Source organism: Cervus elaphus, chromosome 9 (assembly GCF_910594005.1).
Source record: "Cervus elaphus chromosome 9, mCerEla1.1, whole genome shotgun sequence".
NCBI lineage: Eukaryota > Metazoa > Chordata > Mammalia > Artiodactyla > Cervidae > Cervus > Cervus elaphus.
The window spans coordinates 107,469,286-107,484,507 of NC_057823.1; the positions used below are offsets into that span (position 1 = coordinate 107,469,286).

Consider the following 15,222-nt stretch of genomic DNA (forward strand, 5'->3'; position numbering starts at 1 on the left):
CATCGCGTCACCCCCACGTCTCTAGTCCCACATCGCGTCACCCCGTCTCTAGTCCCACATCGCGTCACCCCCACGTCTCTAGTCCCACATTGCGTCATCCCACACATCTCTAGTCCCACACTGCATCACCCCCACGTCTCTAGTCCCACATGGCGTCATCCCACACATCTCTAGTCCCACATCGCGTCACCCCCACATCTCTAGTCCCACATGGCGTCATCCCACACATCTCTAGTCCCACATCGCGTCATCCCACACATCTCTAGTCCCATACTGCATCACCCCCATGTCTCTAGTCCCACATCGAGTCACCCCCACATCACTAGTCCCACCGAAGGGCACTGGCCTGGGGGACCCGAGACGGAGCCAGGAGCGATGGCAGGTCTGCTACCGAGAGCCGTCTCAGCCACGGCCAGGCAGTTTCTAGACTTACACAACTTAGAGCTGTATTTGCAGGAAGGTGCAATTAGAAGGAATCAAAGCAATCAACTGAGATGAGGGAGATGGAGGAGCAGTGGTTTTATGGCAGCTCCTCACAAGAAGCTTATCTCCCCTGGCCGAGAAGGGACTGCAGGGCGTTCCACCAAGACCCTGGTCAGACTGGGCTGTCTGGTCTACGTAAACCTATGTGAAGTCAAGTGGTAGCAGAGCTGTTTCTTAGTAACTACAACCCTGACTTTCCACGCATCCAAGAAAGAATTATTTACTATCTTCATGAATTTAGGCCACCCATTAGATTACCTAATTAACTCTACTGATTAACTGCAGGGGCTTGGACCAAACATTTTCTATTTGTCTTAGACTACTTCAGATGAGAGTGACCAAGACTCTGACTCCTGGCAGGATGATCAGACCAACTTGAAAGCTAAATTGCAAACAGACTCCCAACCAGAGCTAAGCCAGCTAAGCACGTCTCAGTACTACCAAAACAGACCTTGCATGCATGCTCAGTCACTTCAGTTGTGTCTCATGCTCTGCGACCTTATGGACTGGCTCCTCTGTCCATGAATACTGGAGTGGATTGCTGTGCTCTCCTCCAGGGGATCTTCCTGATCCAGGGATCAAACTTGTGCCCGTGTCTCCTGCATTAGCAGACAGAATCTTTACTCACTGAGTCACCTGGGAAGCCAGAGACAGACCTTAGAGAGCCACTATAATGTAGGAGATACATTGCTCCACCTGCCCTGATTTATTCATCTCAGTGCAGCAATGGTGTTGGCATTTGAATGTACTTTGATTGGTCAGGAGCGATGTGGTTGTCTATAACCAGTTTCATTAGATAGTTCATACTGTTTTTTGTCAAGCAAGTATATGTCTGATGTCCACATTGAGAAGTAGTGCCCTGTATGCATGCATGCTAAGTCACTTTAGTCGAGTCCGGCTCTTTGTGACTCTACGGACTGTAGCCTGCCATGCTCCTCTGTCCTTGGGATACTCCAGTCAGGAATACTGGAGCGGGTTGCCATGCCTCCCCTACTAGGGGCATAGACTGTATTAGGAGTGTTTTTGAGTCATGTATCAGAGCAAGTCAATTTAGTGTTCCTTGTGATGGACAAAGCCCTTGGTTAAACCTAAATTATTCCTGCAGAGCAGGGTGCAGTGCTGCTGAGAACAACCTGCCTATCACAGCCAACCAGCCTAGCCTTTACAGTAAGAACTGCTCCAGGTAAACTAGACTCTGCTGATAGGTCTGTAGTCCAGCAACAATGTTTTGTTGACATGGGGGTCAAGGTTTGATTTTTCAGTGTCCAAAGGAACATCTGTTAAGTATTTGGCAGTAGGGTCAGGAGACAGTGATAGATACAACAGTCAAATTCAGAGAAGTAGCTACAGTCTGGGGAAAGCATAGAAGAGAATTTTCTCTTAGCTAGTAAACAGAGAGCACACGGGACTGAATTATCTCAGCTGGGGCAGCCATATTAATGTCCAGAAAATTAATCTTGTTCTGTCATCATTGGTGGAAGTCATCCAAAAGGTCAACAGTCTTGAGTGTAAGATCTAAGGACCAAGGAGCTGTGTCCTAAGGCCTAAGGGTCTAGATCCAAGTTAAGAATGGGTATTCAGCTACCAAAGCATCCTCAGACACCAGGCCAGGTGTTCTCCATGTAACAGTTGAGAGGTTACTGAGTCTTCCCCCAGTTCTCAGCTTCCTGGCGCTTCAGGTGATCTTCCTCTACCAGCTGTGCTGCCGCCTCCCTTCCACAGCCAGACGAGTGGTAGGACCCAAGTCTGCAGCACCCCGTCCCTGGTTTTTCCAACCCTATATTTCTAACCAACACCATCTGCTTGGATTTCTCTCTCAATGTCTTTTTCCTCATACAGCTTGTACCATCCTAGAAGCCATCCCGCCCCTGAGGTGTGGGTCTTGGCAGGAACATTTTGGAGTTGCTATCTCTCATTCTTGATTATCCGATGCCCTCTAGCTCAAATAGATCTTATGAAGGTGTATTAAATACTTGCTGCTTCCTGCTTATCATCTCCAATCACCCTACTGTTGTCATTATGAACCACCAAAATGAACCTGTGTGATGTTTCATGGAATGTCAAGATGATCACGTTTCCGTAGGCTAGAGTAAGGAGAATGGAGAGGTATACTTGTAATAGGGAAGAAGCAATCTGGCTCGATAGTTCATCTGTTTCTTTTACTTTAACCTTTGTATTCTATTGCTTTTGCTATGAGAAAGATGCCCATAGCTTGAAATAAATAAGACAGTCCATTTTCAAGACTCTCATCACTAACAGTATAACACTTTTCCATTCACATAGAAATAAAAAGTAGCAGAACAGAGAATAACATTTTCTTCTTGGGTGTTATAAGAATATTGTGATAGGATCTACATGGACAGCTGTAAGAACAAAGGATTCTAACACCAAGAAGTCTGCAATAACCAACTGCACCTCCCGTTTTAGTGTAAAAGAAGCCCGAATTCTAGAGAAAGGAGGTTCTTTGGGACGCTAATCCACCATCTTCTAAATCTGCTGGCTTTCTGAATAAAGTAACTATTGCTTGTTCTAATTACTTGTCTCTTGATTTATTGGTCTATTGAGCAGTGAGCAGTTCAAGCCTGGACTCAGGAACGTGCTGTTGGCCCTGATAGGTAAAAGCCAGCTTTTGGGGGTTTTTACAAATAAGTATAGAGAAGATAGCATTGGTCACATCAGTAGCTATACCAAGTACCAGGTACTGTGTTGATTCGCTCCAGTAAAAATACTGCACCTGAGGATAGCAGCCACAATTAGAATTACCTTCTGGCTAAGTTTATAATAGTCCACAGTCAATTTTTAAGATCTCCTTCTGCACTGGCCAAACTGGTGAGTTAAATGAGAATAAGATAGGTATCAGCACCCGTGCTTTTTTCCAAGCCTTTTCTGGAGACACTGAACAGGGAAGAGCAAAGCTGACTCTATACTGGGTCTATTTCTTTCACTGTAAACTTTGTATTCTATTACTTTAGCTGTAAGTTAATTACTTAAGGGATGTTGCCTATAGCTTAAAGTATACATAATGGCCCATCTCAGGGAGCCCAGCTTCCCTTGACTGATCTTACGATAAAATACCTTTTTTAACTCACAAGAAACATCCTGACCTGTAAAGATCTGCAGGAAAGTAGAAATTAACATATCTCCTCCAGAATCTGGCCAGAACTCACAAATATTTGCAAAAACGTATCCTCCATTTTTACTCTATCTTTTCATCTTCTCCTCTTGCTCTGTAAAAGAAACCAGCATCCAAATCCAGGCAAGAATTACTGGGACACTACTCCCACTAATCCACCATCCTCTAGGTCTGCTGGCTTTCTGATAAAGTCACCATTCCTTGTCTCAACACATTGTCTCTTGATTTATTGGCTTGTCGTGAAGCAAGCAGCATGAGCTTAGACCTGGTAACAATATTAATTGCTTTAGTATCTTGTAAGGGAGTGAAATTTCCAGGAGCAACCACTTATCTCTTCCTACTCTAATGACCCTCATCCCATGGATAAGAAAGCCAAAATGGGGATATGACCTATTCTAGACCACGCAAAATAATTACACAGTTGGTTGGTGTGTGGATCAAGTGATCTAACGACCAACTGTGAGCTGGATATGAGTTAAGGCTTCATCTATCAACTGACCAAGATCAAGTCCAGCTTTAGTTGAAGTGTCACAGTGGTGTGGTGTGTCCCCAGGAATTAGCATCAATTCAGATCCAAGATCCAGAAAACCTCAGAACCACTCTAGTACCACTCTAGTATATGGCTACACATTTCGGGGGAACAAGGTTGAGGGATCATTTACAACATGTACTGTGGCAATGGTGCAAGGTAATTCCTAAAGAGTACACAGACTCTCCTCCAATCAAGGGGTTCTGGGTCTGAGAATCGATATAGGTCTAAAAACTGAGAGAATCCACTGTGGTGACTCAGGTTGGATTTTGGATACCTGATTTAGAGCTTTTCTTCTTAGTAAATATCAAGTAGTATTCTCTTAGGGGGGTTTCTCTGAGGACTTAGGTGGTAAAGAATCCAAATGTGCAATGCAGAAGGTTCAATCCCTGGATTGGGAAGGTCCCCTGGAGGAGGGTATGGCAACCCACTCCAGTATTCTTGCCTGGAAAATCCATGGACAGAGGAGCCCGGTGGGCTACAGTCTAGGGAGCTGCAAAGAGTTGGACAAGACTGAAGCGACTGAGCACACACAGCATTCTCTTAGGTTGCCTTTCTTTTTCCCAGGGCCTCTCTGTGGGCAAAGGCATTCTGATTGCCTGTGCACACCTGCTGCCCTTTCATAAGGCAGATGTGCCACAGCATCAGTGGTAGTCTGTGCTAATTTGGGGTTTTGTTATCCTCATCATTATCAATGAGTCCACCTCAATAGTGGCATCATTAATAGTCATACATGGCCTACTGAGGGAAACACCCACATAAATTTTCAGAGATGCACGTCTTCCTCTCACGGATGTATTTCTCAATTCTTCAGTGAGGGGAGTGTCTTCTGGGCCTTTGGGGGATGGGTATGCAGATTACATGCAATAAGTCTAGGGTAACATTTCCCTCAATTTTGGATTCCCTGCTGCACATTATGCCAGGGAAGCTTGGCATTTCAACCTCACAAACTTCAGGCAACCAATGAGTCTAAGTTTCCATCAATCAACCAAGTAAAGTATTAGAACAACCTCTAGCTACATGAGTTAACATATATAATAAAAACTCTATCAATAAACTTGGCTCAGCATACTATTACATTCCATCATCCATGGTCTAACACCTCAGAATTCACACAAACACATGTTCTCCGGGTTTTTGCCTATATATTAGCAAAGTCTTGTCATTCCTTTGCTTGTACGTTACTTCTTCCTTATCATAGTGCACACCTATACCCCCAGGAACTTGCTGTAAATTGATTTTAGTTGTGACAACACTGGTGGGAGAAGGTGATTACCATGGTTTTTGAGGAGAATGTGAATTTCCTTTCAAGGCACCTGCCCCAGGTGAATTTTCAAGCAGAGGAAGCCTACCTCTTCAGAAACTGGAGGGCAACCTACTCCCATAGTGAGAGGGGCTCAGAGAAACATGTGGGTTCAAGATTGTCCATTTTCTCTGGGTCTAACCCACTCCAAGTTTTGGGATCCTGTTATTTAATAGTACTCTAACCTTTACATGAGAAACTTAGCATATCTGTGAATTTGATAGAAGTTGTAATGCAGTAACATGAAAATGAAAATGTGTTTGATTTTCAGCAATATCATTTTGTCGCTACAATCAATGAGCTTCATTTAGAATTGGACAAAAATCTCTCTGGATCTCCTACGGTAACTTGGAACTGTGCTTATTATTTCTTTTTTTTAAGCATTCAAAGGAACTCAAAAGAATACATCTCACACCACAGTCCTTACAGTTACCTCACAGCCATAACAGTCCAGTGTAACTGCCACTTGGGGCCCCAAGGCACTTGGTAGTCCAGCACCACAAAGTTCACAGGTGGCTGGTTAACTGAGATGCCCCCAGCACCACAAAGTCCTAGCCTCTTGATTCTGTCAAGGAATTCAGCACCCAGCTCAAGCCCAGGTGTCCAATCAAACTGAACCATCTCTTGGGACTATAAAAAAAGCTTAATAAAAAGAATTATTAACTACCACAGGGTTTTGGACTAATGAGAGATTCACTAGTAAGATGAGTGAAAATACAGAAATAGCCGCTATAAGGAGTCAGACTTATAAATAACCTTGGGGTTAGGAGACAGAGTTGTTAAAGATGAGCTCCCCCTGTCCTTCCCCGGGCTAAGACCCAGACCTGACTGGAGAGGGCAGGGCCTGGCCCACTGCATGGCAGATAAAGCACTGCGGTGCTATTCCGCGTGAAAATTCCGCCCTCTGGAGCTTGCTATGAATCTTGTATCTTGCCTCCAGGGTGCTCAGAAAGTTATTCAGGAGGTCGAGTCTATTTTTAGCCCCTCTACTACAAAAATGTTTGGATGGCATCACTGACTAGATAGACGTGAGTTTGGGTAAACTCCGGGAGTTGGTGATGGACAGCGAGGCCTGGCGTGCTGCGGTCCATGGGGTCGCAAAGAGTCGGACACGACTGAGCGACTGAACTGACTGAACTACAAAAAAAGAGTTGGCGAAGTGCTAGCTAACCGTTGGCCCCTGAGCAACACGGGAGCGCGATACGGGAAGAGCAAGGTATGCTGCCACTGCCTGCCTGCCGATACACCAAAACCTGGCAGAAAACGCAATTCTTCCCGGAACGTCTCTTCAGCCTTCTCCACGGACAAGGCGTCCGCCTCTGCTGGCAGAGGAACGCTCACTTCACAAGGCCCAGATCCATTTTCCCAGTGCAGCCAAAAAGGGTGAGCTGAGCTGAGACGCAATGGATACACCGCCGGCACAGGCCGGTTTCCCTCAGGTTTTGTGGCCGGGTGTCTATACCTGTCGGGGGGCTCCTGTCCTCAGGTTTGACCAGAAGTCAGGGAGGCAACGGAGGCAAGGCTGAGTCTGAGCACAACGCGCAGCCCCCTTCTCACGAGTTTCTGCCCACGGCCCTGCAGGCCTGGGCCTCGAGGTCAGGAGACCGGGGCGACGAAAGGGAGGCGGGCAAAGGGCGCGGCGGACCCGGGGGCCCGGCGTCGGTCCTCCCGCGAGGCCGCCCTCCAGCCGCGGCGCTCCCGAGGCCGGCGCGGGCGGGCGGGGCGCGCTGATTGGCCGCCGGGGCGCCCGCCCCCCCGCCCGCGCGTAGAGGGGCGGGGCCTGACGCCGCCTCGGCGCCGGGGCCGCGGGCGCCCACTGACCGCGCGGCGCTGCTCCGCCGCTGTCTCTGCGGGCTCGCGGCGGCAGGCGCGCGGGCGCCGAGGGGCGCTGCAGAGCCGGCGTTGCCTTTCGCGGCGGCCGCCGCCATCGCCGCGCGTGCGGGGCGGGCGGGCGGGGACTCGCGGCTGCGGCTGGAGCGGGCTTCTCCGGGGGAGGCTCCCCTCCTGGCCCCGTCGCCCTCCCCCGCGCGCCGCCGCCGCCCGCCCCCAGCGCCCCCCGGTGCTGCCCTGTTCCCGAGAGCCCGGAGGCCGGGGCGGCGGGGGGCGGGAGGCCGGCCGGCGGGCGCGCACTCTGAGGAAAGTCCTGTCAGAGCCGGGCGCGCCCGGACCCGGCGGCGGCGGCGGCGGCGGCGGCAGCGGCAGGAAGGGGCTCCGCCGGCGGGCGGGGGCGGCGCCTCGGGGCGGGCCCGGCAGTCCCGGCTGTAAGTTGTGGGGCCCGGCCCCTCCCGCCTGATTTCCTTCCCCGCGGCTCCGCGGACCCGTTCCCTCGGCGCGGGGCCGCCGTGACCGCACTCGTGGGCGGAGAGAACGCGCCGGCCCGGCTCGAGAAAACTTTTCCTGCCGACCCGGTGCTCGCGACAGCGGCAGCAAGTCCGCGCGGCGACCCTGCTTGCGCCTGCCCCGCGCGCCCCGCCGGCGGCCGGCGCGGAGCTCCGCGGCCAGGGCGAGTGGGCCCCTTCCGGGCGTGAGGCGTCCCGCCCCGGGGAGGGCGGCGGGCCGGGCCGAGGGCCGAGGGCGCGTGGGGGCGCCGGAGACGAGGTGCGGAGCGCCGCCCGGACTCGCGCCCGCGGCGGAGAGGAGCGCGTGCAGGGTGAGAGCCCAGGAGCCGGGAGCCTCCGGCCGCCGCTTCCTGGAGTCCGCGCTCCGCCGGCTCCGAGCGGGGACCGTGCTCGGTCGCCGGGTCTATCGAGGAAACATGAAGTTGAGCCGGCAGTTCACCGTTTTCGGCAGCGCTATCTTCTGCGTGGTGATCTTCTCGCTCTACCTGATGCTGGACCGGGGTCACTTGGACTACCCCAAGAACCCGCGCCGCGAGGGCTCCTTCCCGCAGGTGAGCCCCGGGGAGTGGGGCTCCGGGAGGGTGCGGGCGGGGCCCGTAGTTACCCGCTGCTCCGCCGAGGCTCCGCGCTCGGGGAGGGCGAGGCCCAACTGGACGGGGGAGGCTCGGATCCTTCTCCCGCCCGGGCGCCGCGGCGTTCGGACGGCGGTGGCCGCGACCCGGGGAGCCGCCGCCTCCCGGGGCGCGCGGAGTTAGCAAAGTACCGGGCGGGCGGCCTGCGGTGGCGGGATCACGCCCCGGGGCCCGGGCCTGCGGGGGCGCTCACCTGCGGGCCGGGCCGCCGGCGCGGCGTGCGGCTCGCTCGCGTGCAGCGCCCCCTCACAGCTGTTTGGGGAGACCCCCGGCCCGCACAGGGTTAAGCCGCCGCAGACCCCCTGCGCGACCTCGGTCGCGGAAACCCATCGAGCAGACCCCATGTGGGTGTTTTATTTGTTTTCTAACTCCACTGTCTCCGGAGACATAAAAGTTTATTTGGTGTTGCGGACCTCCAGGATGAAAAGCTGTAGGGTTGATTTTGGTGTCGTCATTCTTCAGCTGTTACCTCGGGTTTGTTGGGCACAGTCGGGAGAACCTGGGGAAGCGCGTGTCATTCTCCAGCCGGAAGCTGTGGGGCGCTCCGTCCCGGGCCACGGTCACCCTGTCAAAGGAACTGGTAAAACGACCCATCTTCAGTCTTTTATTTAAAGTTACTAAAAATAAGCGAACGGAAGGTTCCTATTTGGGAAGATACCGCGCCGCCTGTGCGATTTGTTTTAAGTTATTTGCCAATGATCTGTGAGATCTAGAAATTTTAGTAAAACTGGGTAATGTGTAGTATCCCTTGCAATGAATGAACCTGAAGAACCCAAAACCCCGACAAGCTGATACATCAGCTCCTTAACAGCAGAGAAACGTAGGACGTGAACAAGTTGGCGTTTTGTTTTTTTTTTCAAGTTGGCGTTTTTTTGTTTTGTTCTTTTATCTTTTGTGTGACAGTGTAAATAACGAAAGAATATTCTTGCCTTTTCTTCCGGTGATACACTAGGGCAAAAGGCTTGAATTTAATGAAATTAGACTAATTTTACCCGAATTATTATGAAAGTGAAAACAGACCGTGTGACACCATCGTGAATGGTGTCATCAGTACAGAGCACTCAAAATGCTTTGCAGATGATATTAATAATCTGATTGTAAACGTGGATCCAAAAATTTAAAAGCGTTTGCTTTTGCTATTGAAAATGCAAGTTATGTGTCTGATGCACAGTGAGGCCAAACAACACTAAAACATTGGAGTTTGGAACAGAGGCAGGCCATACAAGGGCCATACAAGGAGATGGGTGGCTCATGTCTTAAGAGCCCCCAAATTACTCAAAGCTTTCATGAAAGCCCTTTTAAAAGCAAAAGGTGAGGGAGGGGCATGGTTAGTTGCAGACTTCTTGGTGTCAACCCTTTATTCTTGAAGTCAAGTCATGGTCAGGTAAGGATGTTTCTGTAAATTTCTATGTAACGAATATTATTCTCTGTCTTGACAAAAAAAAAGGGGGGGGGGTGAGATCCCGAGGCACAACTTTCCCCCCGAGGTCAGGGTCCCTGCTAAGAGGAGGCGGTCTCAGCGGCGGCTCCCTCAGGGCCAGGGCCCCAGACTCTGCCCCCGTCATTGCTGAGGAGCCGGCCCCGGACCCAGCTGGCCCGCCGGCTCCTCCGGCCGCCAGGACAGTGGGCCGGGGACCCAGGCTGTGTCCGTGCAGACGGCCGCTGCCATCAGGTTACAGAGGCAGGGATGGAGGAGAGGGTCACCGCCGCCTCCAGGTCTGGGCCAAGGGGTGCTGCGCTGTGCTTAGTCGCTCAGTCATGTCCAACACTCTGTGACCCCCTAGACTGTAGCCCTCCAGGCTCCTCTGTCCGTGGGGACTCCCCAGGCAGGAACACTGGAGCGGGTTGCCAGGCCCTCCTCCAGGGGATCTTCCCAACCCAGGGATCAAACCCAGGGCTCCTGCATTGCAGGTGGATTCTTTACTGCCTGAGCCAGCAGGGAAGCCCAAGCATACCAAAGCGGGTAGCCTATCCCTTCTCCAGGGGAGCTTCCCCACCCGGGAGCCGAACCGGGGACTCCTGCACTGCAGGCGGGATCTTTACCAGCCGAGCTGCCCGGGAAGCCCTGGGCCAAGGCTAGCGGTGACTTTGGGGAGGGCTCTGGAGCCCGGCAGGACCTAGCTCTCAGCCTGTTCCCTGGGACCCGCAGCTCATCCACTTGCCCAAGGCCAGAGAACAGGTCAGAGGGGCGGGGGGAAGAGGCCAGGAGCCACCTCTTGCCTCGCTCTCCACCTGATGACCTCCACCCTACAACCATAGGCTGAAACCCTCATTGGTTGCCAGTGAGCGGGGCCCACCAGAGCCAACCAATGGCTGAGCAGGACCACTAACGGGCTCTGATTGACCGTTGGTTGCCAGTGGGCGGGGCCCACTGTGGTGCCAACCAATAGCTGAGCAGGACCTGTTACCTGGTAATGGCGTAGTGATGCGCAGCAATGGGTCTGTTCTGAGGACTGCAGTCGCCTTGCGCTCTGCACTTTTAGGTAGTATTATGGAGAAAATACGGCGGGATGGGCACTATGGGGTATCGTTAAATACGCAGTTTAGAGTTTGTCCAGTGCTTGTTGATGAGACTGGATAAACAGTTTTAAAAAAGTGGGGGGAGCGGTGACACCCTGGAGTTTTAAGCCTTTCTAAAATATGTTGTATAATTTTGGGGCCTAACTTAATGTGATTTTCGCCCCAGTAGTCCCACTTTTAGAATTTTCTCCATTACAGGAAAAACCATAAAAACTGATCTTACTCAGAATGTTATCTTGAGTAATATCCTTTGGGTTTGACTTGAAGATCACTTGGAAATGATTTATGCAAACATCTGAGGTTGGCTTCTCTGGCAACCTTGACATTTGACTATTTCTAAAGAAGTGAGTGACTCATTTGGTCTCTAGAAAGTCTTAGGTGAAGTTAATTCTAATATTTTAGCATCCAGGCCTAGTTCTCATCAAGGGACTGAAGTTCTGCTTAGAACATAAAGCATTTAATGGAAAGTGACAGTAACTGCTGGAAGAGAAGGCCCTCTATGTATTTTGTTTTGTGTGCAGGGGGAGAGGATTTGGAAAGTAGAACTTTCTATACTTAAGTTTGTCTTTCTTAGATTTTCATACTGGGTTTTCAGTGCAAAAGACACCTTTGCTGATTTAGTTTTGAAGAGCCACTGAATCCCCAGGCAGGTGGACTGAATAAATATTCTTATACCCTTGTATGTCTGATACTAGCCTATGTGTTTTAGTCTTACTTGATAAGCTGCATTCACACAGTCCCCATCTAGTAGGTGAGGAAGCTCAGGCATGAAGAGGGTAACTTGCCCAAAGTCACCAGCTAAAAGCTGAGGTTTCAGCAGGCAGCCTTTGGAGTCTAAGCTCTCAGCTGTACTGCCCCTTAGTGATCCTTTGCCTACTGTTTAGGCCCCAGCTTCCTTGTAGAAAATAGAGCATGTTGCTCTGTAGCTTCTTAGCGTATGACTTTTTTTTTTAAAGGAATTTTTAATATGAAGCCCTAATGAATGTGCTGCTTCTTTTTTTTTTCCTTTGATGCTCTTAAAAAATTTGTTGATTTTGAAATGATTGTGGGGTCACAAGCAAGTATAAGTCATAATACAAAGAGATAACATGTATCCTTTAACAGTTTCCTCCAGCGGTAACATCTTCCAAAACTCTAGGGTAACACGCTGGATATTGATATCTTGATATAGTGAAGATACAGAATATTCCCATTGCCACGAGTACCCCTTACATTGCCCTTTAATAGCCCCAACCACTTCCTTCCTATCCCTTCCCCTTCTAGCCCCTGGCAACTACTCATCTGTTCCTCAATTTCTATAATTTTGTCATTTCAAGAATGACTAGTGAAATCACATAGTGTGCAACCTTTGGGGATTGGCTTTTTCAACTCAGTGTAAATCTCTGGAGAGACATCCAGGTTATTACATGTTTGTTCCTTATTATTTTTCGTTGATGGTGTTATCTTTTCATTTTTATTTTGTTCCTTATTACTAGTGAGTAGTATTGCATGGACAGAGCATAGTTTGTTTAACCATCCAGTTGAAAGACATCTGGATTGTTTCCAGTTTGGGATAGTTTATTTTGAATAAAGCTGCTATGGACATTACAAACATTCACATACAGTTTTTGTGTGAACACATGTCCTGAGTTCTCTGTGAAAAATGCCCAGAAGTACAATTTCTGGGTCATATGGTATAAGCATAGAGTTTCCCAGGTGGTTCAATGGTAAAGAATACACCTGCCAATGCAGGAGATGCAGGTTCAATCCCTGGGTCAGGAAGATCCCCTGGAGGAGGAAATGACAACCCACTCCAATATTCTTGCCTGAAGAATCCCATGGACATTGGAGCCTGGCGGACTACAGTCCACGGGGTCGAAAAGAGTTGGACTCGACTGAGCATGCACACACAAGTACTACACACATAAACACATACACATTGTACAGGGATACCTGAGAGATACTGTGGGTTCAGTTCTGGACCTGAATGTGCTCCTTTTTGTGAGACATTTAATGCTTGAGATCTGTACCTCTCCTGCAGTATCTGCTAGCTCACTTGAGAGCTAAATGTTACAATGGAAACCATTATGCAGCATAGCATCCCAGCATTTGAGTTGATTTTTATTTTTTTCACTCCTTCTAATGTCTGTGTAAACCTTAATCTGATGAGAATACCAAACAGCGAAACTAGGTGGCACTAAATTATATTTCTTTGATGAGTTTGGGTATTGAATTCTTTAAGGTAGTCAGTCACTGTAAACCACTTTTGGTGTCTAGTAAAATGGTTTCTCTAGGAAGGGATTGATTTGCTCTGAATTGTCCATTTTAGTTTCTTCCAGTTAACATGGAACCTTACATGGTCCATCATGTAAACAAGGTATGTTTTAAAACTATCTTCAGTTGAGAGCAGTCTATGTGCTGGTTATTCTAGCTTTCATTCTTCTTCCCTCCTCCCACAGGTCTGTGTTTTCCACCACTTGGCCAGACTCGGGTGGAAGTAAGCCCAACTCTGGGTGCTCCAGTTTCTCCCCCCTGGATATAGTCCTTAGAAGGCTTTCCTCTGTTTCTGGGAGGAATTCCTTTGAAGCCTTGGGCAACAGTAGCTTTTGTGTGTCTCTTTCAGGGTTAATAAATCTCAGCTAGAAAAATTAATAAAAATTCTACTCTGAATGAGAGGTTGACCGGGGCCTAATGCCCTGAATATGCTTTGAGGTAATGTAAGAATTCAAGCAAATGGAAAGGAGAAACAGTGTTAAGGTGTTCCTGCAATTCTTCATCACTTCCCATAAGCAGATTTCACAGGCTGCTTACCATCTACATTGTGTTTAAGCAGATGGCCTATTAATGTCTTATATTTGGATCTGGAGAATTAATGACTCAGGTTGTGTATAACAAATTATCAATTTTTAGTATAGCGTATGATATAAGAATTAATTTTACCTTTTGAAAGTTCAGAGATTGAGATTGATGGAAAATGTAAAATTGAAGTTCAGGTTTTATCTTTGTGCCCAGGTAACATTTATCAAGTGACAAAGTGTGACTGTCTTTAAGTATCTGATAGAAAGGCACTGGTAAAAAAAAAAAAAAAAAAAAGGCACTGGTAGAGAGAGACTTTTCTGCCTTCTTTGTTTTTTTTGACTTTGACTGTGAAAATATAATACAACTATAAAAATATGCTAGAACACTTTACATCACTACTACTTTCTTAAGAGTTAACATAGTATATATTTAATAAAAGTTGACCTTAGTTCCCCAGTTTTTTTTTTTCTTGTTTTTAAAATCGGTGACTCTTAAGAGTAATAAATAGAAAAATATGATCTTTTCTGCTTCTCCACACTCCAGTGCACTCCGTTTATAAACTATGGCACTTGTTGCTGGGGTTTGTGCAGGTGTGTATCAGAGAGTTTGTTTCACTTCTTGAGGTCTTCTGTTTGAGATCTGTGACTTCTGGGAAGTGATGGAACTTTGATCAGGGTGGCATCCAGGGATTTCAGAGAAATGAGTAAACGAACAGGAAAGCCCCTGAAGAGAGTTGGTTTCCTCCTCCTCCTCCTCCCGAGTCCAGCGGTTGGTTCTTCAGCACTTCTCTTACCTGCGTGTTTCACTAAGGCTAAAGGGTCTTCCTATGGACAGACACTCAGGACTGCGTCCGGTTTGAAGGCTTAAGTTTATTAATTTTTAAGTTGAATTCAATGTTTTATTTCCAGATCAGCACTGCTATTAGGATTTAACCAAATACTTTTGCTTGGGAGATGTTGCAATCCTATTTATCTAAAAGAGATTTTCTCTGTGACTCATTAATTAGCATTAAGGGATATCTGGGCTGTGGATAATATATCGATTAAAATTACCACTTTTATTTGTTGTTTTTAAGTCAGCTATTGCTGTTGGTGATAGCTGTTAAAAGTTTGGCTTTTTTTTTTTTTTTTAACTGGACTGAATGTTGAGATTTTCCCAAAAGGAGTAGATCAGTAGCTGCTGCTGATTCCCTGCTTTGCTCTTAGTTTTTAAAATCCAACAGTCTTAGTTTTCCCTTGTTGTTCCCTCATTTCCATGGTAATCTTTAAGAAAATAGGAGGAGATTCAACAACTAGGATACCATCTCCAGCTGCTGGATTGTACCTTCTGTCCTGGTAGCACCATCTTTTACAGGAAATGGAGAACTCAAGAGAGGAGGAGAAACTCTAAAGAGCAAATTTTGCTTCTGTTAGTTGTGATTAGCAAGTTGATCAGGAGAGGAGGTAGACCATTTTAGCTCAAACAGGTTTCTGTTTCAGTAATAGGTGTTAATAGGTAATAGCAAA

General features: G+C 48.5%; 2 protein-coding genes across 2 annotated transcripts in view; one reads left to right on the forward strand and one right to left on the reverse strand.

The window, feature by feature from the left end:
- Positions 1-1,023: 1,023 nt before the first annotated feature.
- Positions 1,024-7,376, reverse strand: LOC122700837 (proline-rich protein HaeIII subfamily 1-like). The gene is made up of 3 exons (XM_043913862.1): positions 7,355-7,376; positions 6,911-7,302; positions 1,024-1,082 (listed from the first exon to the last, which is right to left on the reverse strand). The coding sequence occupies exons 1-3, from the start codon at positions 7,374-7,376 to the stop codon at positions 1,062-1,064; spliced, it is 435 nt and encodes a 144-aa protein (XP_043769797.1). The 3' UTR covers positions 1,024-1,061.
- A 416-nt stretch (positions 7,377-7,792) lies between these two features.
- The window catches only part of MAN2A1 (mannosidase alpha class 2A member 1), a 199,980-nt gene continuing 192,550 nt past the window's right edge, over positions 7,793-15,222 (forward strand). The window contains exon 1 of the mRNA XM_043913763.1: positions 7,793-8,338. Coding sequence (XP_043769698.1) covers positions 8,204-8,338 — 135 coding nt within the window. The 5' untranslated portion in view covers positions 7,793-8,203. The remainder of the gene's footprint in view (positions 8,339-15,222) is intronic.

Bases quoted from the DNA above. Each gene is read 5' to 3' on its own strand.
- LOC122700837 (XM_043913862.1), bottom strand. From the start codon at position 7,376: ATGGCGGCGGCCGCCGCGAAAG. The intron at 7,303-7,354 runs GCAACGCCGGCT...TGCCGCCGCGAG, and splicing joins GGCGGCGGCCGCCGCGAAAG to CCCGCAGAGACAGCGGCGGA. The intron at 1,083-6,910 runs GTATAGACACCC...CTGCTAATGCAG, and splicing joins GGACAGGAGCCCCCCGACAG to GAGACACGGGCACAAGTTTG.